This window comes from Oncorhynchus mykiss, chromosome 16, assembly GCF_013265735.2.
Source record: "Oncorhynchus mykiss isolate Arlee chromosome 16, USDA_OmykA_1.1, whole genome shotgun sequence".
Classification (NCBI taxonomy): Eukaryota; Metazoa; Chordata; class Actinopteri; order Salmoniformes; family Salmonidae; genus Oncorhynchus; species Oncorhynchus mykiss.
In genome coordinates this window covers 14,205,669-14,232,593 of record NC_048580.1, presented here as the reverse complement: position 1 = coordinate 14,232,593, position 26,925 = coordinate 14,205,669, and the positions used below count along the sequence as shown (strand labels likewise).

Below are 26,925 nucleotides of genomic sequence, written 5' to 3'. Positions count from 1 at the left end.
AAGGACCTTGTGAAGATGCTGGAGGAAACAGGTACAAAAGTATATTTAGCCACAGTAAAACGAGTCCTATATTGACATAACCTGAAAGGCCGCTCAGCAAGGAAGAAGCCACTGCTCCAAAACCGCCATTAAAAAAGCCAGACGACGGTTTGCAACTGCACATGGGGACAAGATCATACTTTTTGGAGAAATGTCCTCTGGTCTGATGAAACAAAAATAGAACTGTTTGGCCATAATGACCATTGTTATGTTTGGGGGAAAAAGGGGGATGTTTGCAAGCCGAAGAACACCATCCCAACCATGAAGCACAGGGGTGGCAGCATCATGGTGTGGGAGTGCTTTACTGCAGGAGGGACTGGTGCACTTCACAAAATAGATGGCATCATGAGGAAGGGAAATTATGTGGATATATTGAAGCAACATCTCAAGACATCAAGTCAGGAAGTTAAAGCTTGGTCGCAAATGGGTCTTCCAAATGGACAATGACCCCAAGCATACTTCCAAAGTTGTGGCAAAATGGCTTAAGGACAACAAAGTCAAGGTATTGGAGTGGCAATCACAAAGCCCTGACCTCAATCCCATAGAAAATTTGAACTGAAAAAGCATGCATGAGCAAGGAGGCATACACACCTGACCCAGTTACAGCAGCTCTGTCAGGAGGAATGGGCCAAAATTCACCCAACCTATTGTGGGAAGCTTGTGGAAGGCACCCCGCTAACTAGCTAGCCATTTCACATCGGTTACACCAGCCTAATCTCGGGAGTTGATAGGCTTGAAGTCATAAACAGCGCCATGCTTGAAGCACAGCGACAAGCTGCTGGCAAAACACATGAAAGTGGGTCATTAATATGGTCTAATCCGGAAACTATCATCTCGAAAACAAGACATTTATTCGTTCAGTGAAATACGGAACCGTTACGTATTTTATCTAACGGGTGGCATCCATAAGTCTAAATATTCCTGTTACATTGCACAACCTTCAATGTTATGTCATAATTACGCAAAATTCTGGCAAATTAGGCGGCCCAAACTGTTGCATATACACTGACTCTGCGTGCAATGAACGCAAGAGAAGTGACAATTTCACCTGGTTAATATTGCCTGCTAAACTGGATTTCTTTTAGCTAAATATGCAGGTTTAAAAATATATACTTCTGTGTATTGATTTTAAGAAAGGCATTGATGTTTATGGTTAGGTACACATTGGAGCAAGACAGTCCTTTTTCGCAAATACGCACTGCATCGATTATATGCAACGCAGGAGACGCTAGATAAACTAGTAATATCATCAACCATGTGTAGTTAACTAGGGATTATGATTGATTGATTGTTTTTTATAAGGTAAGTTTAATGCTAGCTAGCAACTTACCTTGGCTTCTTACTGCATTCGCGTAACAGGCAGTCTCCTCGTGGAGTGCAATGTAATCAGGTGGTTAAAGCATTGGACTAGTTAATTGTAAGGTTGCAAGATTGAATCCACGAGCTGACAAGGTAAAAATCTGTCATTCTGCCCCTGAACAAGGCAGTTAACCCACCGTTCCTATGCCGTCATTGAAAATAAGAATGTGTTCTTAACTGACTTGCCTAGTTAAATAAATGTGTAAAAAATATATACATATATATATATATATATATATATATATTTTAAACCGGCCAAATCGGTGTCCAAAAATCCCGATTTCCGATTGTTATGAGAACTTGAAAATCAGCCCTAATTAATCGGCCATTCCGATTAATCGGTCGACCTCTAGTAAGAACTGACACATCTGGTGCAGTCCATGAGGAGGAGATGCACTGCAGTACTTAATGCAGCTGGTGGCCACACCATATACTGACTGTTACTTTTGATTTTGACCCCCCTTTGTTCAGGGATACATTATTCCATGTCTGGGGAACTTGTTCAGTTTGTCTCAGTTGTTGAATTCAGTTATGTTCATACAAATATTTACACGTTAAATTTGCTGAAAATAAACGAAGTTTAGTAATTTTTTTTGCTGAGATATATATATATATATATATATATCACACACAAACTTGAAAGTCAACCATTTTTTTACGCTGCTGCTACTCTCTGTTTATCATATATGCATAGTCACTTTAACTACACATTCATGTTCATACTACCTCAATTGGGCCGCCCAACCAGTGCTCCCACACATTGGCTAACCGGGCTATCTGCTTTGTGTCCCGCCACCCACCAACCCCTCTTTTATGCTACTGCTACTCTCTGTTCATCATATATGCATAGTCACTTTAACCATATCTACATGTACATACTACCTCAATCAGCCTGACTAACCGGTGTCTGTATGTAGCCTCGCTACTTTTATAGACTCGCTACTTTTATAGACTCGCTACTGTATAAAGCCTGTCTTTTTCCTGTTGTTTTATTTCTTTACCTACTTATTGTTCACCTAATACCTTTTTTGCACTATTGGTTAGAGCCTGTAAGTAAGCATTTCACTGTAAGGTCTACACCGGTTGTATTCGGCGCACATGACAAAAACGTTTTTTTATTTTTTTTTATCGCACAGGCATAGGTGGAGACCAGTAACACAAATCCATCACTAGTACCCAGTGTTTTTCCATGGAAATCCAACAAATTGCCATATGCTTTGTCTGATGAATTATTCAAAGACTCGAGTCATGGAAAGTGTCTAACAGAGGAAGAGCATGTTATGAGAACGGTAAAGGACGTACCCATCTGCTATCCAGATGAAGAGCCTGATAATGATGTAAGGAAAGACTTACTGTAACCAGTTTATGAGTGACTGAGTAATGTGGCCTTAACACCTATAGTTGCCAAGACAGACACAGCCTCCCACTCTCCTTCACCCCATAGACCAGTGTTTCCCAACTCCAGTCCTCCCAACAGAAAACCTTTTTGTTGTAGCCCCGGACAAAAACACCTGATTCAACCTGCCACAACAAAAATGTGTGCTGTTGTGGGTACTCGAGGACTGGAGTTGGAAAACACTGTCATAGACAATGACTGAATGATGTACCATGGATCCACACAGGCCCACTAGTACTAGCGTTCCCCCACTACAACTCTGACTTCAGTGCTCTCAACTCACCCGAGAGACTAAAAGAACTGGGCTGAAGCTGTGACTTTTGATAAATTATATATTTTTGTATCTGTAATTCAATAAGAGCAGGAAACACTGATGAGGTTCCAATCAATGCTTCGGTTCATTAGTCTGCTTACAGTGGAAATGAGGCTATAATGTGACTCTTTCACATCTGAATTCTCTAGGCTGTCTTGTCGATTAAAAACTCAACATCAACAACACTGGTTAGGCTAGTTAAAGAGAAGCAATACCTTGTCTTTCCTTTTTCTTTCGCCCCAGTTCAGCAACGTTGGTCTGACTTTAAAGGTTATGAATGATGGATGTCTTGTCCCAGTCAGACTCCCCAGTAGGCCAGTCTGTTATCTGGGAGAATGGGCACCCAGCACGAGACTGAGGAAAACAGGTGCTTTCATTTTAATGACGGAGCTTGTCTGTCTCTCTGGAGCTGGGCCCCACCCAGCCTGAGCAGAAATGGACAGGGAGAGGTGTCTAACTAGTCAGGCTGACAGGATCACAAGTAGTGGGTTGGAAGGATGCAGAGCAAGGCTACCTACGGACCTGCCCTGATGCATTAGGGGTCTACACACATAGGCCTACGCGTTTATGTCGTGTCCATCCAAGCAGACCGATGTACGCCCATTCTACCCTCTGTGTCACCACCCCACCCTACATCCTTTCAGGACGAGAGAACATTTATCATGCTCTAATTCACACGTCTGTGATGCTACTGTAACAGAAGTCCCCTGCCTTAGAAGGCCCATGAACCTTGTACAATTTGTAACATCTTTTTGGAAAGAATGAGGTTAATAATACCAATATGGTCTAGATTTGACGCTCGACTTTATCTTTGAACTGATATGGTACTGTCATGGCGTAAAGACGTCCTTTTCAAAGCCATGTTGGTCATTGACGATGTTCACTGTTAAACAATGAAAGAAATACTCTTTTTTAGACATAAACGCTACTTGAGTACTCGAGTCCAGGCCACCGCTGAGGGGAGCACAGATGGTTGTGCAGCCAGTCTGAAGAGCAGATAGGGTTCTGACTAAGTTGGCTGGTCGGCAGATGAGTGACCGGTTAGCCAGGTTCTGACATTACTGGTGTACCTTTCACCGCTGGGGGGGTTCCTTGGTTCCCTATCACCGATGCTAGCAGCTTTAGGCGGCAGACTGACGCTCCTACCTCTTTAGTTGACCAAGCAAATGCAACAATATAACGGTCAGTTAAATACAACAAGCGCAGGATCACGTTACATCCTCATCTATTGATCAATAGCAACATTAAACAGCAACAGAAAGAAAGAATTGATACACTCATTGACCTGCGCATGTTGCCTGCAGTCACAGGCAGTGGGCCAATCAAGTCCTCAAGTAGTAGGACTCCAGTTGTGTGCACCATGAAATAAAACGTTCAACAACTTGAGTGAGATACGGCTAAGCCCTTGTTGCGTAACATGGTATGTTTATTGTGTCTGAGAAAAAGGTCATTGTCCCATGAAAAAGTAATCGTTTCATTTCCTCTGAAGTCAAAGCACACTAACGGAAGTAACCGAGCTACTGTGTTCTGCACTACCACGTGCTGGTCTTAAGTTATGCACTCACATCCCATGTCACAAATGAGATGAGTAGGCTACAGTAAGCAGTCATGTGGTTCAAGCAGAACTACAAAACAGTACAGAGAGAAGAAGAGGAGAGTGATGGTTTAGGAGAATCCTTTTCTACCACAGAGGCACTTGCTTATGATCAAATCCATCACCTCCTGTCCACACTTTCTTCCCTTCTCTCCTCCGTGGCGTGAGAAGAGGGGAGTACACTGCTATTCTTAGCAAAGGACACAGGACGCCTTGAGACAGGCAGTCCTGTGGCACCCTCAGTGGAGTGGAAAACAACCGGATGCATCCTGTTTTCAGGGAAGATGGAAAGAGAGCCTGTGACACGACTCGTCAAGCAACTTTTACGGGATTGGTTAAACAGTGCAGAAGAGAACCTCCCCCGACAGATATTTTTCTCTCGACAGGACCAGAAGGAAAGAAACGCCGCTCAGGCAGATCCCGTTCTAGGTTACTCCTGCTATGTTAGGTTAGTCCTGTTCTGAATCTGAATGTTCTGTACACTCCACAGTAAATTGATCCCAGAATCCCTAATGCTAGTTCATGCTCCATATCACCTCAAAGGAGTAACATGTTAATAATACTATGAAGGATTCACCCTAAATAGCCACTGAGACAGAAAAGGCATGTATGCTCCCCTCAGGAGAGAGGAAGAGGGGGGAGAGGAAAGGGGGGGGGGGGGGGGGTAGGCTACATCAGTGCCACTCTTTCAGATGGTCTGTGTTTGTCTGTCTCTCCTCCATCTTCCCTTCAACACAATGGAACAGAACACAAGGTTGACTAAGAAAATAAATACAGAACCTTACAGGTCATAGAGAATTCCCATGGATTATCACTATTAGCGTCACACTACACTCACCCCAGCCCCTACTCAAACTTAGTTTATACAATCTGTATTGCCGTACTTTCATAGCGCCATACTAATGGGTAGACGCTACCCACAAAACCAAACCATTGCCCTTCCTCAATAGCAGCACAGCTGCCCGTGCCCTAAACAAACACATGACAATGCGCTCATCAGTGCTCACACAATACAAGGTTCCAGAGCACCAGCTGGGAAACCAAACAGAAGACAACTAAAGACAGAGTTTCAGAGAGCTCAGGTGCAGGTTCATGAACCCTCAAATAGGCTTGGGCGGTATATACTATATCCCGGGCAATTTGGAAATAACCACAGAATGGTTTTTCAATACCATTGAGACTTTTTCTTTGAAGTTTTACAATAAATTGTAATATCTGTAGCTCATTTTTAAGGACATACCTGCAGTGGACTTGTGCAATACGTTAGGAGATAAAGCAGATCCCCGTTCTTCATTTCATCTGTCACATTATTTTACATTATGAAGCTTACTGTAGTTCCCCAGAAATGTTGAGCCAGTCGCATTTCAAATTGAAAGTCAGTGTTTTTTTGCTTCAATAGAGTGATCAGGGATGTGCAACTATAGTTTTCCTTCACAGAAAATACATTAGTGCAACAAATTCAGCAGAAAATAGCTTCATTTTCATCAGATGACAACAGAAGTACAACGGTGTATGATAGATGCTGATAGAATGCCTGTTTGGAGAAGTGCAACTGAAGCACAAAATTAGTCTGATGCCGAGCAGAAATTACAATAAGCATATTAGATCTGCATTTACAAAACACAGCAAGATATTTCTTACACGCCTTATCATTTGTGCGTTAATGCGACCCTTAAGGGTCATAGTGTGTTCGCTTTCTGCCGTGTTTGAGAAGTCAGCACTTTGGATGAGTTATTTGTACCGCTGCCACTGCTGGATTTCCTTGTCTTTTTTTCTCCTCTCGGTTCTTGGCCTGTCTGCTCCTCCCAACCTCTTCTCCGAGCAGAGCAGGCAGGCCCGTTGCCCTAGCGACTCCAGACTCCACACAGACACAGCATGTACACATGCTGCTCCAGAGCCAGTACTGTTCTTCCATCAGACAGCTTGTTTCAAAACTTTGTTCATTTGCATAATGTCTCTTTGCCTGTAAATGCCCAAACTCAGCAAAAATCACCTTCAGTAGCTCCTACCTATATAAACGCAGCATGTAAAGTGTTGGTCATGAACTGAAATAAAATATCCCAGAATTGTTCCATACGCAAAAAAAGCATATTTCTCTCAAATTGTGCACAAATTTGTTTACATCCGTTAGTAAACATTTCTCCTTTGCCAAGATAATCCATCCACCTGACAGGTGTGGCATATCAAGAAGCGTGATCATTACACAGGTGCACCTTGCGCTGGGGGACAATAAAAGGCCACTCTAAAATATGCAGTTTTGTCACAAACAATGCCACATATGTCTCAAGTTGAGGGAGCGTACAATTGGCATGCTGACTGCAAGAATGTCCACCAGAGCTGTTGTCAGAGAATGTAATGTTTATTTCTCTACCATAAGCCACCTCCAACATCATATTACAGAATTTAGCAGTACATCCAAACGGCTTCACAACCACAGACCACGTATAAACACACCAGCCCAGGACCTCCAAGTTAATCTTCTTCACCTGCGGGATCGTCTGAAACCAGCCACCCAGACAGCTGATGAAACTGAGGAGTATTTCTGTCAGTAATAAAGCCCTTTTGTGGGGAAAAACTCATTCTGGTTGGGTGGGCCTGGCTCCCAAATGGATGGGCCTATGCCATCCCAGGTCCACCAATGGCTGCACCCCTGCCCAGTCATGTGAAATTCATAGATTAGGGCTTAATTGATTTCAATTGACCGATTTCCTTATATGAACGGTAACTCAGTAAAACCGTTGACATTTTTGCATGTTGTGTTTATATTTGAGATGGATTGCCTGTCTTTGCAATTAGTTATTTCGCTAGCAGCCTCCATGGAAATTCACTATTACTTGTGCTAATTTTGTTAGCATTCTGGTCATAAACACCCAATGGGCTTTTTTTGCATCTTTTTGGAGCCCCCTTGTGTACTAAGCCTGTAAAACCGTAAATCCCGATATGCGAGAAGGACAGTATGACGATACCGCCAAACCCTACCCTCAAAACAGAAACACAGTCTAAAAGCTGACTTCATCTCTGACTCTACCAGATAATGAGGCAACAAGGCATATTGTGTGTGTGTGTGTGTGTGTGTGTTACTATGTCATCAGATGGTGACTCATCCTGTGAAATTCATACCTCAGATAACAAACATGCAGGTCCAACAAAGTTCAAGAGAATGAATGGACCCTGGCCTGTGAGTGTTTTGTAAAATATGCCAACAGGCTACATCTTCTTCCCATGCTCCCACTGATAAGAACATGGGCCTAAATGTCTTCCTTTTGCTTCAGAGCCTGAGACAGACGGTGTTAACGAGAACAGCAAACACAAACCATTTCTTATCAGCCTGGCAACTTTGAATCACTGGCCAAATTGCTGAGGGGGCATTTCTTTTCAATTTATTTTCTCCATTTCCTCTGATGAAGGGCTCACAGCTGGATAGGTAATATGCCAGACTGTTTCTCAGGACAGACAGACTGTCCTACCTGACTCCAGCAGGCCACACAGGTTTGGCAGCGGACAGAGACTGCCACACCCCAGCAGGTACAAAAGCCCAGGCCATTAATTATCTATGGATAGAAGATAGGCTGGGCTGTCACACAGGGAAGAGCTTGGAAGAGAGGTGGAGCGGATGAGAGACAGAATGGGGCGTGTCCAGGCCAGTGGGCCAGGAGTGAAGATAGGCAACCTTAGTGTTCTTATTCCCCTGCTCCAGGGCCTCACGTTGCCATTCTTTAACCAAACTGCACATCCACTGTATCAGGCCCGTGTCCACTCTCTCAACTCTGGTGGGACATCATAAAGTAGGATGAGCAGGAACACTGGTTCATTATTTATCATCTTGTTAACGATCACAGTGGCAATTTAATCCCTTCCTCAGAGTGATTAAAGACACCCCAGAGAGAGCTCAGAGGTCAGGGTCTTATGCAGGAGGGTGAAACGTTATAGAATGTTCACATAAAATAGCCCTTATGTTGAACATACTTTCTTCTTTGTCATGGAGAGTAAGCAGGCACTCATGTGAGCTCTAGCTCTAATACATTAGCCTACATATTTTCTGTCTGCACCATTCTAAACCCTTCTGAACACAACCCCAATATCGAAACATTCTAGATACAGCTCAACCTTAAGAGGATAGGAAATGTGTGGCTATATTATTTAACAGCTAGGACGGCATTTTATTTGTGCAAATTTTTCTTACTTTTTAACTCTGCATTGTTGGGTAAGGGTTTGTAAGAAAGCATTGCATGGTAAAGTCTACACCTGTTGTATTTGGCACATGCAACAAATAATACTTGTTTATTATATAGCTGACTGTAAAGAGCGAATGTAAATCATAAACAAGCATTTTTGTCAGAAACACTGACATAATAACATGGTAGTTACGTTGTAATAACATTGAGCAAAAACCTCAGTCACAAAATGCTCAGCATACCTAACATTGACTGACAATATCCACTAACAACTTAGGATACAGTAACCAAACAAGGACAGGCTTGACTGATAATTGTTCTCTGCATCAGTGCATGCAGAAATCCCGGGCCTGTACTCTGTGGCTCACTGACCCCCATAACCTCATGCAAGGCCTTCTGCCTCTGTAATGGTTACTTTTATTACGAGCTAGAGAAAGAGTGTAGATTACCATTGGGAATCAGGGTTCCCTGTGTTTTTTCTTTACAATTATGGAGCCAAATCAATACCTTAAATCCAACATATGCTGCCTAGACCCTGACACATGGAAGGTTATTTTAAAAGAAGAAATGGATTTTGTTCATCTCATTCACTCATGTGCAGTGCGGCTGTCCTCCAATGACCACCACACGAACAACTGAATCCATCACAGTTGCCAACTTGCTAAAGACTCTGTGGGGTCTTTTATAATGACAAGGCCAAAACATGACACTTCAATAAATCAGTTTTTACAAGTTGCAGTTGGACTCACTTCCAATTGAAGTATGCATGGAATGCTGTTTCAGAGAGTAATTTGTAGCAGTAAAACAATAGGTTATTTACCACTGGGCCAATTTGACTGGAGCATCCAAGCAGCAAGGCAAGTAAGGGGCCAACACTGGTCTGTGTCTGATGCTCATTTAGAAGTTGAAATGTTATAACATGCTTAACAGTATCTCTGACACATAGTAGTGTAAGTTAGGCATACCAATATACTGTAGCTGTCTCTTAGCTGCTGCAACAGGCCTGAGAAGGGATCGTTAATGTAATGACAAGACAGTAGTACTTCCACTGACACACACAGGCGGCTCAAACTCGGACTTACCTATTGAAACAGATGATGATGCATTAACATGCACGACCGCAAATTCCTGAATTGACGACTGAATCGGCTGGTTTGATTGAATACCAAGTGCAGGTCCAATTGCTAACGTTGGCTAGTAAGCTAGCTAGCAAATTCAAGCAAGCAGTAGCCTGGCTAGCTAGCTAGTTACCTAAAAAAAAGTGTTCAGTTAAATGACCTTACAAACACTGCTCGATATGAAAGCACCATATTGATGACTGAGCAAGTCAAATACAAAACATTTTGGCTAGTTGTCAAGTAACATTAACACCTTCCCCTGAAGCAGATGTTTTTATTTTCTTCAGCCAGGCGTATGGCTATGTATGGTCCACCAAAGTATCAAGGTTTTGTCATCGCCTCTCTCCTAGTGATCATTTGTTCATTCAAATTTCTTGTCAAATATTCATTGTCCGAAAAAACGTTTGTTTCGCTTGTTCAGTAGCTAGCTAGTGTTGCTAAGCTCTCCGCTGTCAAGTGCTCTCAGTTGCTCTGCTCACTGGACTCGACTCTCGCTGAATCATCCACAACCACATGCGCACTGCCACTGGTCTCCTAAACCTGTCGCTAGACAAAAACAGTTAGCGTTGATACATTGTGGGAGGCAACAAATCTGACTAGGAAGATTTTTAACTAAACCAAGATAGACCACAGCTTGTCGTGTCAAATGGGAACAAATTAGTCATAGTGGGCAGAACAAACAGGGAGGTGGGCAGAGCCAAGCACGAGCTAGCGAGATCCTATTGGTGTGTTCTAGCCGACTCTGTGATTCGAATGTGTGTAATAACTAAATTCGCCTTTTCACTCATAAACAACGCTATTTTTTTTTGACATATTTTGCAAAGGGTAATTTCTACAAAAATGTGTTCACTCTGTACAGAACATATTTTAGTTTTGCAAACAGAAAACTGTATTGACATCAAACGTTTAATCGATGAGAAAATGTGCAGAAAATCCATCTCGTTCCAATTTCTCCCAATGGGCTGGTAGTGAGAGGAAACGCCAAGCGGATGCTTCACATTTATACATCCGGTGAAATGCAATATAATAATTGTTTTGGAAGCAATAAAGGATTTATTATTCGAACGTGTCAAATATCCAGCTTTGCAACAGCCCAGACTAATGTCTAGGTTAACAGTGTTATCACATACTTAAATAATAAAAAAAATAGGGGAAAAGAAAATATGAAAACAAACCAAAATCCATTTTAATCACCAAAATGAGCCTCAAAAAGTTCTGCAACTGCAAATGTCAACTTTTCAACTGAGTTTACCATTCATTCATCAAATATTATTAGCTGTGATTTGGACAGCAATAACGCAACATAGTATGGTTTCCATTTGAATGTGAATCCATAACTGAAACACAGTTCACACAGGTGAAATGCCAAACATTGCAGCATTGCATGTCTTTATTGATTACATTCCTGCAATTTAATGTGATATTTTTTTAACCAATTTGTTCCCTCCCACTACATACGTGTTGATTTGTCTCATTTACATCATAAAGTATAGAAAATAATCAAGGCTATAAAATAGTCTGCAGAAAACAAACCTTAAAAGGCCCAATGCAGACTTTCTTATATCAATATCAAATCATTTCTGGGCAACAATTAAGTGCCTTACTACAATAGATTTTCAATAAAATTGACAAATTGCTATTAGAAAAAAAACGTTACTCAAGAAATAATTTTGCTAGGAGTTGTCTGAGTGAGGGGAAAACTGAAAACTAGCTGTTATTGGCAGAGAGGTTTGGAACGCTTTGTTATTGGTCTATTAACCAATATACCCCATGTTGATGTCACCATGGAAAGCACAAAACTCCCACACATGCAAAATTGCTGATTAGATGGTCATGTGTAGATTGTATTTTCAACCAGCAACTATCAGGAAATAACGCAGATTATTTATTTATTTTTCCCATCAGCTATTGTACAATATGATATAAACACAGGAACATTTTATTTAGCCTGCACTGGGTCTTTAAGAAACAAGTACATGTGGTAAACAAATTAAATCTGACTGATGTTGTGGAAGTACAGGCTAGTCAGCCGAGCGGTTCTGTTATAATACAAAACCTACAGCTTTTTCATAGCCCAACCTCCAGATTCAGTTTTACAGGCTTTTTCCAAATAATATCAATGCATCTCTAGCTGCAAAATGTTAGCTATATGCTTATTTAAGCTAAATAACTGATCTTATAAAAGTTGCATGATTATGTACAGTATACACTAACATTACATTATTCAACATAGGCATATTTGGTTTCTGCGTTTCACTAGTTTACTTTTCATAATTGCTTAAATGGGAACAAAAACACCTAGCTCCTGACAGCAAATCCTATTTCATTAAAAAACAAAAAATAAAAACATTTTTGCCCAGGCTAAAATCAAGTTGAAGGGGGTTCCCCTAGCGATTAACGTGCCAGTCTTCAAGGCTCTCTTTAACAGCAACGCAAACGACAACAAAAGCCTCTCAAAGATTGAAACTGTTTGCCCACCACTATGTTAGGTTGAGGCATAAACACATTTGTGCATCTTAAGATTCCGTTTGTCTGAATACCTCTTCCCACATTTATCACAGATGTACTGTTTCCCTCCTGCGTGGACATGCCTCTTGTGTGTTCGGAGATGACTGCCCTGACTGAAGGTCTTCCCACAGATTTCACAGCTGTACGGCTTCTCTCCTGTATGGATTCTCTGGTGCAACTTCAGACTGTTGGCGTTGTTGAATCTTTTCTCGCAGAAGCTACACTGGAAAGGTCTCTCGTTAGAGTGGGTGCGTCCGTGAGACATGAGACTACTCTGCTGACTGAAGGTCTTGCCGCATTCTGTGCAGATATATGGCCTCTCTCCAGTGTGGATGCGCTTGTGTATTTTAAGATTAACCGATTGACGGAATGTCTTGCCACACAAGTCACAACTAAATGGCCTGACACCTGTATGAATACGCTGGTGGTTCTTCAGATTGACAGCGTGACGGAAACTCTTCTCACACTGAATACACTTGAAGGGCTTTTGTCCAGTGTGAATGAGTTGATGGGTCTTCAGTGTTACAGCGCGTGTGAAGCCTTTCCCGCACAGTAAACAGGTGAAGATTTTCTCTCCCGTGTGAATTTGCTGGTGTCTAGACAGATTCTGAGCCAGGTTGAAGCTCTTGCCACACACAGTGCAGCTGTAAGGCTTTTCGCCCGTGTGGATTATCGAATGGGTCTTGAGGTGCGCCTGCTTGCCGAAGCATTTCCCACACACGCCACATATGAAGGGCTTCTCACCAGTGTGGGTGCGGATGTGATCATTACAACTCTGTTTGTGGGCAAATGCTTTGTTGCAGAACATGCACACAAATGGTTTCTCGCCAGTGTGAAGTCGCTGGTGGGATTTGAGGTTACTCTGCGTGGAGAAACTTTTCCCACACTCTGTGCAAATGAAGAGCTTCTTTTGGGCAAACAAAGTCTCCAATAGGATGTCTGTGGGGTTCACCAGGGGGCCATCGCTAATCATACCATACTGGTGCTCTGAAGAAGAGTTTCCTGCAAAAGCATCATCGGCAGCTCCTGTAAGACATGCATAAAACATGTCCGTGAACAAAATATCCATGAAAATATATAATCTCAGGTGGCAGTTAATACTATGATATGAGCTGATCTTATGCAGTGTCAAGACACAAGTACTTGCTTTATACTTACTCTCTGCAATGGCCCCCAGGTCTATTTGCCCATGCTCGTCTTTGACAGAAACAGCTAAGACAAGGGGAGATTCTGGTGTGTCCAATTCCTCCACATCTGCAGACTACCAGCACAAACAGATTGATTAGGTGTGAAAACGTGGAGCATAATTGGATCATATTATAGAAATGGCACAGAATGGACACAGACTACAAATATTTAATGGTTTGCCTATTGAAACCAGCCAAAGTGTTTGCAGAAACTATTACATTGTGATAATGGCACCGGAGGGGATGGCTGCCGTTTTATGGGCTCTTAACCAATTACCTCGACTAACCGGTACCCCAGCGCATTGACTCTGTACCGGTACCCCCTGTATATAGTCTCGCTATTGTTATTTTACTGCTACTCTTAAATTAGTTGTTACTTTTATTTATTATTTTTGGGGGGGGGGGGGGTTTCTTCAAACTGCATTGTTGGTTAAGGGCTTGTAAGTAAGCATTTCACTGTGAGGTCTACACCTGTTGTATTTCAGCGCATGTGATAAATAACATTTCATTTGATAACAATTCCATTACTCTTGAAGCAACCTGCAAAGAGCTTACCTCCATTGAAATAGTTTGCGCCGCAGATGTACCACTTCCGCCATAAGAATGTTCCTCCGCTGCACCAATGAAAGAGAAGTGAGGCATAAATAGGTAGTTCTTCTTCTTCTTCAGGTGACGCTAGTACTTTTTAGTTCTTCTTGTAGTGCAACAGATAAAGAAATAAAAACATCTGTTACTTACCCATTCCTCCAACTGACAGAATATTCAAGATGCTCGCTTGTGGTTTGGCTTTTTTCCCTCTATGGCCTTTGAAGGACTTGGATTCAAAGTCCATCAAAAACTTTGTTTCATCCACAATTTTCATTATTTTACCCAATGCCTCATTGCCCAGTACCTCCATGATTGTGGCAAAGTCTGTCTGTAAATGAAAGAGATTATTTTATTTCACCTTTATTTAACCAGGTAGTCTAGTTGAGAACAAGTTCTCATTTGCAACTGCGACCTGGCCAAGATAAAGCGTAGCAATTCGACACATACAACACAGAGTTACACATGGAATAAACAAAACATACAGTCAATAATACAGTAGAACAAAAGAAAACAAAAAGTCTATATACAGGGAGTGCAAATGAGGTAAGTTAAGGAAATAAATAGGCCATGGTGGCAAAGTAATTACAATATAGCAATTAAATACTGGAATGGTAGATCGGCAGAAGATGAATGTGCAGGTAGAGATACTGGGGTGCAAAGGAGCAAAATAAATAAATAAATACCAGTATGGGGATGAGGTAGGTAGATCGATGGGCTGTTTACAGATGGGCTATGTACAGGTGCAGTGATCTGTAAGCTGCTCTGACAATGAGTGCTTAAAGCTAGTGAGGGAGATGTGAGTCTCCAGCTTCAGAGATTTTTGCAATTCGTTCCAGTTATGGGCAGCAGAGAACTGGAAGGAAAGACGACCAAAGGAGGAATTGGCTTTGGGGGTGACCAGTGAGATATACCTGCTGGAGCGCTTGCTACGAGTGGGTGCTGCTATGGTGACCAGTGAGCTGAGATAAGGCGGGGCTTTACCTAGCAGAGACTTGTAGATAACCTGTAGCCAGTGGGTTTGGCAACGAGTATGAAGCGAGGGCCAACCAACGAGAGCGTACAGGTCGCAATGGTGGGTAGTGTTTGGGCTTTGGTGACAAAACGGATGGCACTGTGATAGACTGCATCCAGTTTGTTGAGTGTTGGAGGCTATTTTATAGATGACATCACCGAAGTCGAGGATCGGTAGGATGGTCAGTTTTAAGAGGGTATGTTTGGCAGCATGAGTGAAGGATGCTTTGTTGCGATATAGGAAGCCGATTCTAGATTTAATTTTGGATTGGAGATGCTTAATGTGAGTCTGGAAGGATAGTTTACAGTCTAACCAGACACCCAGGTATTTGTAGTTGTCCACGTATTCTAAGTCAGAGCCGTCCAGAGTAGTGATGCTGTAGTGATAAGCAATGTATTATTTCAAAACATACAATGAATAGATTGAGGGTGGCTATTGTATTCATGCATGCCCCTTTCCATGGTATCTGCCACCTGTAACTGTTAATAAACATGATGTCCTATTGGACAACTGATCTGTGTTAAGGGAAAAGCTAGTTAGCTTGCTTCAGTATCCTAGCCAGCTACTAGGCCTTTCCTCTCTCACTCGTGGTGACTTACCATCTTATTCTGACTCTCCGTCTGCACTTTTGCCGATAATTCTTCATCCTCGCTATGCCCCTGGGTCAGTTCCAGGCTGAACACGAAAACAGAACTGTCCTCTACAAGTTTACCTAGTTCGGCCACCGCCGCGTGAACAAGGGTCTCCATGACAGAGGCCAACTGGGTCTGCAACGCGATGAAATTTGACATTCTGTTTGTTGGTGTTTATCTCGAGCTTAGCTAATTGACCACTCTTTTAGATGAGCATTTATGAATTATTAAGATAATACCACATACAGGTGAAGCTAGTACATCAATATATTTGATTAATTAGGAGTACAGAGACTCTTTTATTTGTGAATGTGCTCACACGGAAGTATTTTGTGAACTCCAAACTTCTAGTTCCGGTTTAGAAGTGAGTTGAGTTTATTAAAGAGACAGCTACTATATTTTGAAAGCTACCAAGTTGTACATTACCTTATTCAAACACACTGTAATGTGATTATTTTGTTTATTTAATACTTGACCTTCCAGGAAACCCCATACGTTTATTTACTTTGGCATTTAAACATTGGGCATCTGGTAATCAAGGGCATTGAGAATCTTTGAAGAGGCTGTTTCGAAAACCTTTGGGGCGCTCATATGAATTATACGATGACGCAAATACCGCGCCAAATTTTGTAGAGAGCTGCTTGCTTGTTGACAATTGGGAGCTAGAAAGGTACCTAGCTTGCTATCCAAAAGACACGGACACAATCACCATAATAACCTGTCATTCACTCCAGTCAAAGGACGCGTGAGTTGGGAGACATTCTTATTTTTGTTTGTATGTCCAGTCGGAATAGCTAGTTCCACAATTTCTGTAGGTAGAGGCCGGGGCCAGTTCCAGTGTCAGTGAGATATTTACGTTAGCTAGCTAGCATCAGCTGCTCGCTAAGTAGCGCAATCTAGCTAGCTAGTTAACGTTGAGCGACAAGCTAAATTATTGAAATTGACAGTCATGTTATTGACGATTTTGTGTAGTTGTAGCTCCGACTTTGTGCGTTTGGTTATTGTTTTGGGGAAGTGAATTTGAGATAGACGCTACTGTTTGGGCAGAAAGAGAGCCAGAAAGAGTAACGTTAAGGGGGATAGCGTAACGTTAGTTGGCTAGTTACATTAGCTATATCACTGCCAGTTAATTCCTCACACATTGTTTACATTTTATGTTGCATTTTTCTTTATTTGTCCTAGTTGCTAGGGGAAGCAGACATGGGTTTACTGGATCAATGTGAGGAGCTGTTCAAGACGTCAAACCTTTATGATGTAATCGGTGTCACAAATGATGCATCGGAGGCAGAGGTTCGACGGGGTTATTATAAAGTCTCACTACAAGTCCACCCTGACAGATCACCAGGTGACGGGCAAGCCACTGCCAAGTTCCAGGTAGGCAAGACAACACTTACATTCAAAAAAATAATGTGTGAACGTTTGTTTACCTTTAAAACCTTGGTTGATATATTGGGAGGAGCAGGTGTCCGATGATCAGTTTCTGTCCTGTTTGATATCTTGATGTGTTACTAGACTCTAGGAAAGGTGTATGCAGTCTTGAGTGACAAAGACCAAAGGGCCATTTACGACGAGCAGGGCATAGTAGACGAGGAGTCCGACTCACTTGACCAAGATCGTAACTGGGAAGAATATTGGAGAACAATGTTTCCTAAGGTAGGACTTCAAGTTAAGCATTTTTCCCCCAGTGTAAGTTACAAATGGATACATTCAGTGCCTAGTGAAAGTCTTCACATCCGCCTTGCACAGTTTTCACATTCTGCAGCCTTAAATTAAAATCTCAGCTACAATGAATTAACACTGTACATTCAGAAAGTCCCAGGCCTGGACATGATCAGTTATGTCAAGACTGTGCATTATCTTTGCAGATCACACTTCAAGATATCCTGAACTTTGAGAAGTCCTACAAGGACTCTGAGGAAGAAAAGCATGATCTGATGCGGGTCTATGAGGAGCACAAGGGCGACATGGACATGATCATGGAGAACGTGCTGTGTGCCACCCAGGAGGACGAGCCACGGATCAGAGCCGTCCTCCAGTGCGCCATCGACTCCAAGGTGCTGCCGGCTCACAAGGCTTTCACCAACGAGAGTGCTAAGAAGAAAAGCAGCCGCAAACGCAAGGTGTGTGAACTAATCCACCACTCTATATATATTCCTCAGTGCATTTTGAGTTTGTTTTATCTCATGCTCTTATCACAGAGACATAGCTAACTGATACAGGTGAACATCAGTATGGTCACCATTGCAGCTGTCAATGTTTGTGTCATTGTGTTTCCAGGCCGATAAAGAGCGTAAAGAGGCAGAGGAGATGCAGAAAGAGATGGGCCTGAACAGCGAGGACAGCCTGGTGGCCATGATCAAGGTGAGACAGTTAGTTGACCAACGTGGTACAACGTAACTGTAAAACCATTACTGACCTTTTTTCGAAGCTGCCATTGGTTATGTATCTCTTATCCCCCCCCCCCCCCCTTTTCTTTTATTTCAGAAAAATCAGAAGTCAAAAGAGGCAGGCTTTAACAATTTTATGGATAACATGGAGGCAAAGTACTGCAAGAAAAGACCAAGCTCCTCCTCAGGAAGGAAGGGAAAGAAGTGACTTTTTTTCTAACTCACCTCTGCGCTCTTGCTAACAGTCATCTGTTTTCATTATATGTTATGATTAAAAGTTGATCCTGCGCAAAGACAGTTCTTGAGACCACTCTGTCATAGTGAAAGATGATATTCTGTTCATAAGTCACTTAGGACCTAAACATGGTCCGATGATTTGAGTGGCAGGGGATGTGCCTATATATATGGGGGGGTGTCACTATGAAAGAAGTCATATGTATATTTCCAAAGATTTAAAAAAATAAAAACGATTTACTTGGTAACGGAAAGTCTTATCATACTAGCTTCTGTAACCAGTGGCCTAGATGGTTATGTAGCAACAACACATTATCAAGACATTGTGATGTAATGTTGCCGATTGGTTTTATGTATAGCCCTTAAGGATTATTTTATTTTTCACATTGCACTTAAATGTATTTGGTTTTTAAGTCAAAAAATAAAAGCGTCCAAAATGTTCAGTCTCTCTTGGTGGCAACAGCAGGCTTAAAATATGTATGTTTAGGCTTTATGGTTTTATTCAGTTAGTTTCTGTACATACACCAATCAGGCTTAAAAAACATCAGTTTAGGTTTTATGGTTTTATTAATTTAGTTATCTGTACATACAAGTATGATATTATTACAGTACTGATACACTTATTACAACCATTCACTTTGTAAATCATTTTGAGAATCATTGCAATACTGTGGAGGTAGTTACAGTATTTAAACTAAATCAACAGTTTAAACTTCATAAAGGCCTAGTGATCACACATGTATGCAAAAATGTCCTTTACATAGTGTATATATATATATATATATATATATATATATATAATAAGAATAAAAAATGTTAGCTATAAGCCAAGCCCTTTGATGGTATTACAGTATCTCCTGAAACACAATGTCCTGGTCAAACACTTTTTTCCTCAAGTGAGATGTATTTCCTGTCAGTTCCATCCATGTCTGCTCTTGACCTGTATGTTTCATTCCCGTCTGTGTGTGTTACCAAGCACTTAAACAGTACAGTGTTCCTGCCTGGTCTTCTAAAATCATCTGTGTGGTGTGTTTGCAGCTTTGAGGCTCTCTGTTGTCCACCCATCTTGCTATGATTTGAGGTGTTGTTGATTGGCCCATTCCTGGATCAACCGGTTAGCTATGGCGTAGCTTGGTGGGACCCAGAACACAGTAGGCTCTCCTTTGTTGTTCCGTGGTGGTGCCTTGATCGCCAGCGCCTCTTGGACTTCCTCTAGGCTGAACCACCGTGCATCCTCTAACTCCACCTTATCCACACTGACCTGTTAGGCAAAGCAGTTCAGATCAGCAACGTACAATTAATTCAGTTTTCAACTTATTTTATTTCAATGTACACTGTATTGACATGGAAAATATTTTCTTTATATAGAGCTTTTTATTACAAGTATAATCTCACAGTTTCCTTAAAAATTAAATGAACAAAAAACAATTGAACAAAACAAATGTGATCTGGCAGTTATTGGACACTAAATGTACAACAATGGATAAGCAGGGTTGGATTACCGACCTGATTTTATGTTTGAGTAACTGAAATAACATATGAACCCTGCATTAACCATGACAAAATGTGTAGAATTGCAGAAAATTTGCTTTAAAACTGCAACACTTTATCTCTGGCCCATGGCAAAATGTGTAGAATTGCAGGAAATTAGCTTTAGAACTGCAAAATATTCTCTCTGCCACCCAGAAATAGGTCAAAAAATGTTTGGACCTAGGCCCCAGATTTGGTTAGTCCAGGCCTGTGGAGAAGGCTTCGTCTAGATGTCTTGCTCACACTCAAGCCAAATTAATGTATGAACACAGAGAAAGTTAGAATAGTGAGGCAGCCATTGACTGACGTGTGTCTTGTCTGGGTTGACGGTGGCGTGACAGGCCACCATGAAGGAGCTCTGTGGGAAGGGCCAGTGCTGAGAGCCTGAGTACTGGATAGACTCTACCTCCAGCCCCACCTCCTCAGCTATCTCCCTGCGGAGTGCCTCCTCCATGGTCTCACCTGTTGACACATTCAGGAACCTATACCAGTGCTTATGCCAACAGTAATATATTAGTCTTAACAAGTACAGTTATGGATAAGTGAGTTACATCTCTCAGGCTGTTTACATCTGGGTAGCATATTAGGACTGGATGTAGCCTATGTAATAGACATGTTATAAATAGTCAATACACATGCCTCATTGGTTTGAAATGTGCGGCATGAGACTCACCAATGTCACAGAAGCCTGCCAGTGCACTGTACATCCCCCGTGGAAAGGTGGACTGCCTCCCCAGCAAACACCGCTTCCCATCAGACACCAGTACGATCACCACCGGAGACATCTGTAGAAAAACAAAAGACACAACAGAACTACTTTTCACCAAGCTTGGGGAAATGTCCTAACTACTCTATTTCATGATGAAAATCCAATGTGATATGAGAGCTATTAAATAGCTGATTGACCTTTTATAATTGCTAGATAAGCCCAGTTTCTTACCTTAGGGTAATAAGTGATCCCACTGCTGTGACACACACGCTGACTGCCAGACTGGTTCCTTTGGGTGGGCTGCCCAGTGGAGCTGCAGAAGCCATTGGTCTGGTGCCAGCGAAGGAGAGCCTGCCCCTGATGATCAAAACATACACCCAGGTATTATAGCAAACACAGAGAGACACACGGTCTAATACAATACTAGAAAAACACAGTGCAACACTAGATTGGAGACTTGACTCCAATACCCACTCTGGCTACAAGCGGTGCCTCAGACCCTCTCAGTAGGAAGAAGGCTTTCCTCAGGTCTACGAAGGTTCCTCTACACAGCTCCTCCACAGCAGCCTGCTCAATCGCCCCTACAGCACAGAGAGACAGTCGGTCAACCTGTCGTCTGACCCAAGAGACACAGAGGACAATGTACTGTAGGTGGAGAACGAGATGGATTATTATTCCAGATGGGAATTTGATGTACCAACTAACTCTATGTTCCATGAAGTAATGTATTACATGTCTGGATGTTCTCGTACCAACATCAAAGGAGAACTGTGCTTCGTTCTGTTCAGTGCAGTTGATGAGAATGGATTCCTTCACCATCTCCTTGTCCTCTCCAAGCTTTTCGAGAATCTCTTCTACATCTGGGAGGAACAAATGTATTTCCATGACATGCATACTACATGTTTGTGTTGGTATATACAGGTACATCTCTGTTGAAAGTTGTTCCTGTCAAGAAATGCCCATTTCTATTATGTCATTGCAATAATGTCACTCTCAATTTAGTGGATTCTGAAGTGAGAGGGGGCTGTCCTTGTTATATACAGTTAGTCTCAATCCTAGCTTCAATGGCACTAATCCTCTGGCCATACAATACCTTTGGTCTGGAGAGCTGGGAGCTGGTATATTCCACTGTCAGTCCGCCGCAGTAGAGGAGCCAGTTTGTGATAGAGGAAAATATTCCCAGACTGCAATGCTGCTCGACACGCCTCATCCTCCTCCTTTATCTTATTCAAGTGCCTAAATCAGACATGCCATAACTTTAGCATGAATGTAATCCCATTCAACCGTTATCTAACTTGCAGTATGTTTATTAAATGGGTGGGTATATCTGACAGTTAACTGAACTGACCTCATCCTGGACACATAGCTGGCGGAGGACCGTGAGACCATCCACTTGGGTCTGAAGAGAATTCTCAGTGGCTGGAGCATGTTTAGGGTCCCACAGATCTACATACAATGAGAACAATTGGTCCCAGGTGAGTTGTATTGTGTAGAACATCTGAAATAATGAACGCAATACAAATAAATATTACATGTAAACAAATTAAAAGGAATCAAGGTGAAACACAAGGTAGATGATAGTGGAAACTGTCTTTGTAGCGCTGTTCTGGCTTAACCAGAGGACTGAGCTCTGGTTCCAATGGAGCAGAGCCTGCCAAAGAAGCCATATCGTGGTGAGTTCTAGTAAGAAACATTTAGTTTTAAACATAATTAAATAAATGCAGTGAAACCACATCTCAATCAATGTATGTACAAGTATGTTATTGCAGTCATATTCTTTGCATTTGAGTGTTGTCCTTCACGTATATGTTCATGAACAATCGCATGTAGAGGACAGTGCACTCTGACAGTAGCCTACACGTTGTACCGACTCTTTAGGACTTCAAAATGGAGGTTGTTTCGTAATGTCTACTATGAGCGGCACAAGTTCTTGCCAAACCATTACTAGGCTAAACTAAACTGAAAACATGATACCGTAAGACAAAATAAATCTAAATTCACCTTGCTTGCAGTCCAAATCCTCAAACGAAAAAAATAGAAAGGGAAAACAACTTGCGTCAAGGCACAGAGACCAAACGTGTTAACAGACAGAGCGTGCAGCGACCTCTGCCACTGACAGAGGGTATGTCTTCTCTGTAATAGTGGAGTCAAATATAATTTGACCTCATTCATCTGTAGTTGAGTTGTTTTTTATTGGAAAATGGCAATGGATAAGATTATTTTGTGTTGCAATAATTAACTATCAATTGATTGCATTTCATTGATGGAAAAACCAGATCAAATAACTAATCACTTGACTTTTTTTTCCTTTCAATTGACATTCCAGTCTCTTCACATTTTTCAATATGCTGTTATAGCTGGAGTTAGGCCTGGACTACAGTAGTATTCCTCACCTGCTTACCATTGACTGTATGATCCTTCCCAATTATATGGGTTTTCACCTGAGATAAGAATAATAATTGTTTAATGTTTTAAATAATAATATATAGAGTACCAGTCAAAAGTTTTGACACACCTATTCATTCAAGGATTTTTCTTTATTTTTACTATTTTCAACATTGTATAATAATAGTGAAGACATCAAAACTATGAAATGACACATAGGGAATCATGTACTAACTAACAAAGTGTTAAACAAATCAAAAAATATTTTATATTCCTCAAAGTAGCCACCCTTTGCCTTGATGACAGATTTGCACTCTTGGCATTCTCTCAACCAGCTTCACCTGGAATGCTTTTCCAACCATCTTGATGGAGTTCCCACATATGCTGACCACTTCTTGGCTGCTTTTCCTTCACTCTGCGGTCCAACTCATCCCAAACCATCTCAATTGGGTTGAGGTCGGGTGATTGTGGAGGCCAGGTCATCTAATGCAGCACTCCATCATGCTCCGTCTTCGGCAAATAGCCTTTACACAGCCTGGAGGTGTGTTGGGTTATTGTCCTGTTTAAAAACAAATGATAGTCCCACTAAGCGTAAACCAGATGGGATGGCGTATCGCTGCAGAATGCTGTGGTAGCCATGCTGGTTAAGTGTGCCTTGAATTCTAAATAAATCACAGACAGTGTCACCAGCACGGTACCCCCACACCATCACACCTCCTCATCCATGCTTCACAGTGGGAACCACACATGTAGAGATCATCCGTTCACCTACTCTGTGTCTCACAAAGACATGGCGGTTGGAACCAAAAATCTCATTAAACCAAAGGACAGATTTCCACCGGTCTAATGTTCATTGCTCATGTTCCTTGGCCCAAGCAAGTCTCTTATTATTATTAGTGTCCTTTAGTAGTGGTTTCTTTGAAGCAATTCAACCATGAAGGCCTGATTCACACAGTCTCCTCTGAACAGTTGATGTTGAGATGTGTTACTTGAACTCTGTGAAGCATTTATTTGGGCTGCAATTTCTGAGGCTGGTAACGAACTTATCCTCTGCAGCAGAGGTATCTCTGGGTCTTCCTTTCCTGTGGCGGTCCTCGTCAGAGCCAGTTTCATCATAGCGCTTGATGGTTTTTGCGACTGCACTTTAAGAAATATTCAAAGTTCTTGACCTGTTCCGTATTGACTGACCTTCATGTCTTAAAGTAATGATGGACTGTCATTTCTCTTTGCTTATTTGAGCTGTTATTGCCGTAACACGGGCTTGGTCTTTTACCAAATAGGGCTATCTTCTGTATATCACCCCTACCTTGTCACAACACCACTGATTGGCTCAAATGCATTAAGAGGGAAAGAAATTCCACTAATTGACTTTTAACAAGGCACACCTATTAATTGAAATGCATTCCAGGTGACTACCTCATGAAGCTGGTTGAGAGAATGCCAAGAGTGTGCAAAGCTGTCATCAAGGCAAAGGGTGGCTACTTTGAAGAATATAAAATATTTTTTGATTTGTTTAACACTTTGTTAGTTAGTACATGATTCCGTGTGTTATTTCATAGTTTTGATGTCTTCACTATTATTTTACAATGTAAAAATAGTAAAAATAAAGAAAAATACTGGTACTGTATATACACTGTATGTATACACTGAACAAAAATATAAACGCAACATGCAACAATATTAAAGATTTTACTGAGTTACAGTAAATTAAAGGAAATCAGTCAATTGAAATAAATTCATTAGGACCTAATCTATGGATTTTACATGACTGGAAATACAGATACAGTGGGGGAAAAAAGTATTTAGTCAGTGACCAATTGTGCAAGTTCTCTTACTTAAAAAGATGAGAGAGGCCTGTAATTTTCATCATAGGTATACTTCAACTATGACAGACAAAATGAGAAAAAAAAATCCAGAAAATCACATTGTAGGATTTTTAATGAATTTATTTGCAAATTATGGTGGAAAATAAGTATTTGGTCACCTACAAACAAGCAAGATTTCTGGCTCTCACAGACCTGTAACTTCTTCTTTAAGAGGCTCCTCTGTACTCCACTCGTTACCTGTATTAATGGCACCTGTTTGAACTTGTTATCAGTATAAAAGACACCTGTCCACAACCTCAAACAGTCACACTCCAAACTCCACTATGGCCAAGACCAAAGAGCTGTCAAAGGACACCAGAAACACAATTGTTGACCTGCACCAGGCTGGGAAGACTGAAGCATTTCAAGGTCCTGGAGTGGCCTAGCCAGTCTCCAGATCTCAACCCCATAGAAAATCTTTGGAGGGAGTTGAAAGTCCGTGTTGACCAGCAACAGCCTCAAAACATCACTGCTCTAGAGGAGATCTGCATGGAGGAATGGGCCAAAATACCAGCAACAGTGTGTGAAAACCTTGTGAAGACGTTTGACCTCTGTCAATGCCAACAAAGGGTATATAACAAAGTATTGAGATAAACTGTTGTTATTGACCAAATACTTATTTTCCACCATAATTTGCAAATAAATTCATAAAAAAATCCTACAATGTGATTTTCTGGATTTTTTTTCTGATTTTGTCTGTCATAGTTGAAGTGTACCTATGATGAAAATTACAGGCCTCTCTCATCTTTTTAAGTGGGAGAACTTGCACAATTGGTGGCTGACTAAATACTTTTTTGCCCCACTGTATGCATCTGTTGGTCACAGATACCTTAAAAAATAAGTATCTCTGATGGGCATGGGTCAGAAAACCAGTCAGTGTCTTGTGTAACCACCATTTGCCACATGCAGCATGACATTTCTTTGCATAGAGTTGATCAGGCTGTTGATTGTAGTCCCACTCCTCTTCAATGGCTGTGTGAAGTTGCTAGATATTGGCGGGAACTGTAACACGCTGTCATACACATCGATCCAGAGCATTCCAAACATGCTCAATGGGTAACATGTCTGGCGAGTATGCAGGCCATGGAAGAACTGGGACATTTTCAGCTTCCAGGAATTGTGGACAGATCCTTGCAACATGGGGCTGTGCATCATCATACTGAAACATGAGGTGATGGCGGTGGATGAATGGTATGACAATGACCCTCAGGATTTCCTCACAGTATCTCTGTGCATTCAAATTGCCATTGATAAAAGGCAATTGTGTTAGTTGTCTGTAGCTTATGCCTGCCCATATCATAACCCAGCAGGTAGCCTAGTGGTTAGAGCGTTGGGCCAGTAACCCGAAAGGTAAAAATCTCTCGTTCTGCCCCTGAACAAGGCAGTTAACCCGCTGTTCCCCGGTAGGCTGTCATTTTTAAATAAGAATTTGTTCGTCACTGCCTTGCCTAGTTAAATAAAGGTTAAATAAATGTAAAAAAAAATAAAAACACTGCCACCATGGGGCCATACACTCTGTCTGCCATCTGCCGGTACAGTTGAAACCGGAATTCATCTGTGAAGAGCACACTTCTCCAGCATGCCAGTAGCCATTGAAGGTGAGCATTTTCCCACGGAGGTCGGTTAAGATGCCGAACTGCAGTCAGGTCAAGACCCTGGGGAGGACGATGAGCAAGCAGATGAGCTTACCTGAGAGAGTTTCTGACAGTTTGTGCAGAAATTCTTCAATTGTGCCAACCAACAGTTTCATCAGTTGTCTAGGTGGCAGGTTTTAGACAATACCGCAGGTGAGGAAGCCGGATGTGGAGGTTCTGGGCTGGCATGGTACCACGTGGTCTGCGGATGTGAGGCTGGTTGAACGTACTGCCAAATTCTCTAATACGACGTTGGAGGT

At 41.8% G+C, this 26,925-nt stretch overlaps 4 protein-coding genes across 11 annotated transcripts in view; 1 reads left to right on the top strand and 3 right to left on the bottom strand.

Annotated features, from left to right (window-relative positions):
- Nucleotides 1-10,634, bottom strand: part of ccser2b (coiled-coil serine-rich protein 2b) — a 118,847-nt gene extending 108,213 nt beyond the window's left edge. For all 4 annotated transcript variants that reach the window (XM_036946256.1, XM_036946257.1, XM_021564844.2 and 1 more), the window contains exon 1: nt 9,959-10,634. The gene's annotated coding sequence lies outside the window, so the exon portion shown is untranslated. The remainder of the gene's footprint in view (nt 1-9,958) is intronic.
- Nucleotides 10,635-11,027: 393 nt separating this feature from the next.
- Nucleotides 11,028-16,271, bottom strand: LOC110491412 (zinc finger protein 501). The gene is made up of 5 exons (XM_021564839.2): nt 15,889-16,271; nt 14,428-14,605; nt 14,245-14,303; nt 13,661-13,763; nt 11,028-13,528 (listed from the first exon to the last, which is right to left on the bottom strand). The coding sequence occupies exons 1-5, from the start codon at nt 16,078-16,080 to the stop codon at nt 12,480-12,482; spliced, it is 1,581 nt and encodes a 526-aa protein (XP_021420514.1). The 5' UTR covers nt 16,081-16,271; the 3' UTR covers nt 11,028-12,479.
- On the top strand, nt 15,319-18,981 carry dnajc9 (DnaJ (Hsp40) homolog, subfamily C, member 9). Of its 2 annotated transcripts, none has more exons than XM_036946255.1 (6): nt 15,319-15,349; nt 17,104-17,295; nt 17,434-17,574; nt 17,787-18,041; nt 18,199-18,282; nt 18,406-18,981. In XM_036946255.1, the coding sequence occupies exons 1-6, from the start codon at nt 15,347-15,349 to the stop codon at nt 18,514-18,516; spliced, it is 786 nt and encodes a 261-aa protein (XP_036802150.1). In that variant the 5' UTR covers nt 15,319-15,346; the 3' UTR covers nt 18,517-18,981. The 2 variants fall into 2 exon arrangements, with proteins under 2 accessions (XP_036802150.1, XP_021420518.1); XM_021564843.2 differs by lacking the exon at nt 15,319-15,349 and adding an exon at nt 16,288-16,666.
- Nucleotides 18,982-19,089: 108 nt separating this feature from the next.
- nudt13 (nudix (nucleoside diphosphate linked moiety X)-type motif 13) lies at nt 19,090-22,934 on the bottom strand. Of its 4 annotated transcripts, none has more exons than XM_021564840.2 (9): nt 22,783-22,934; nt 22,130-22,227; nt 21,875-22,017; nt 21,534-21,641; nt 21,256-21,362; nt 21,013-21,138; nt 20,746-20,857; nt 20,380-20,534; nt 19,090-19,803 (listed from the first exon to the last, which is right to left on the bottom strand). In XM_021564840.2, the coding sequence occupies exons 2-9, from the start codon at nt 22,207-22,209 to the stop codon at nt 19,612-19,614; spliced, it is 1,023 nt and encodes a 340-aa protein (XP_021420515.1). In that variant the 5' UTR covers nt 22,210-22,227; nt 22,783-22,934; the 3' UTR covers nt 19,090-19,611. The 4 variants fall into 4 exon arrangements, with proteins under 4 accessions (XP_021420515.1, XP_021420517.1, XP_021420516.1 ...); XM_021564842.2 differs by having other exon boundaries at nt 20,479-20,534; XM_021564841.2 differs by having other exon boundaries at nt 22,130-22,279; nt 22,783-22,907.
- Nucleotides 22,935-26,925: the final 3,991 nt, after the last annotated feature.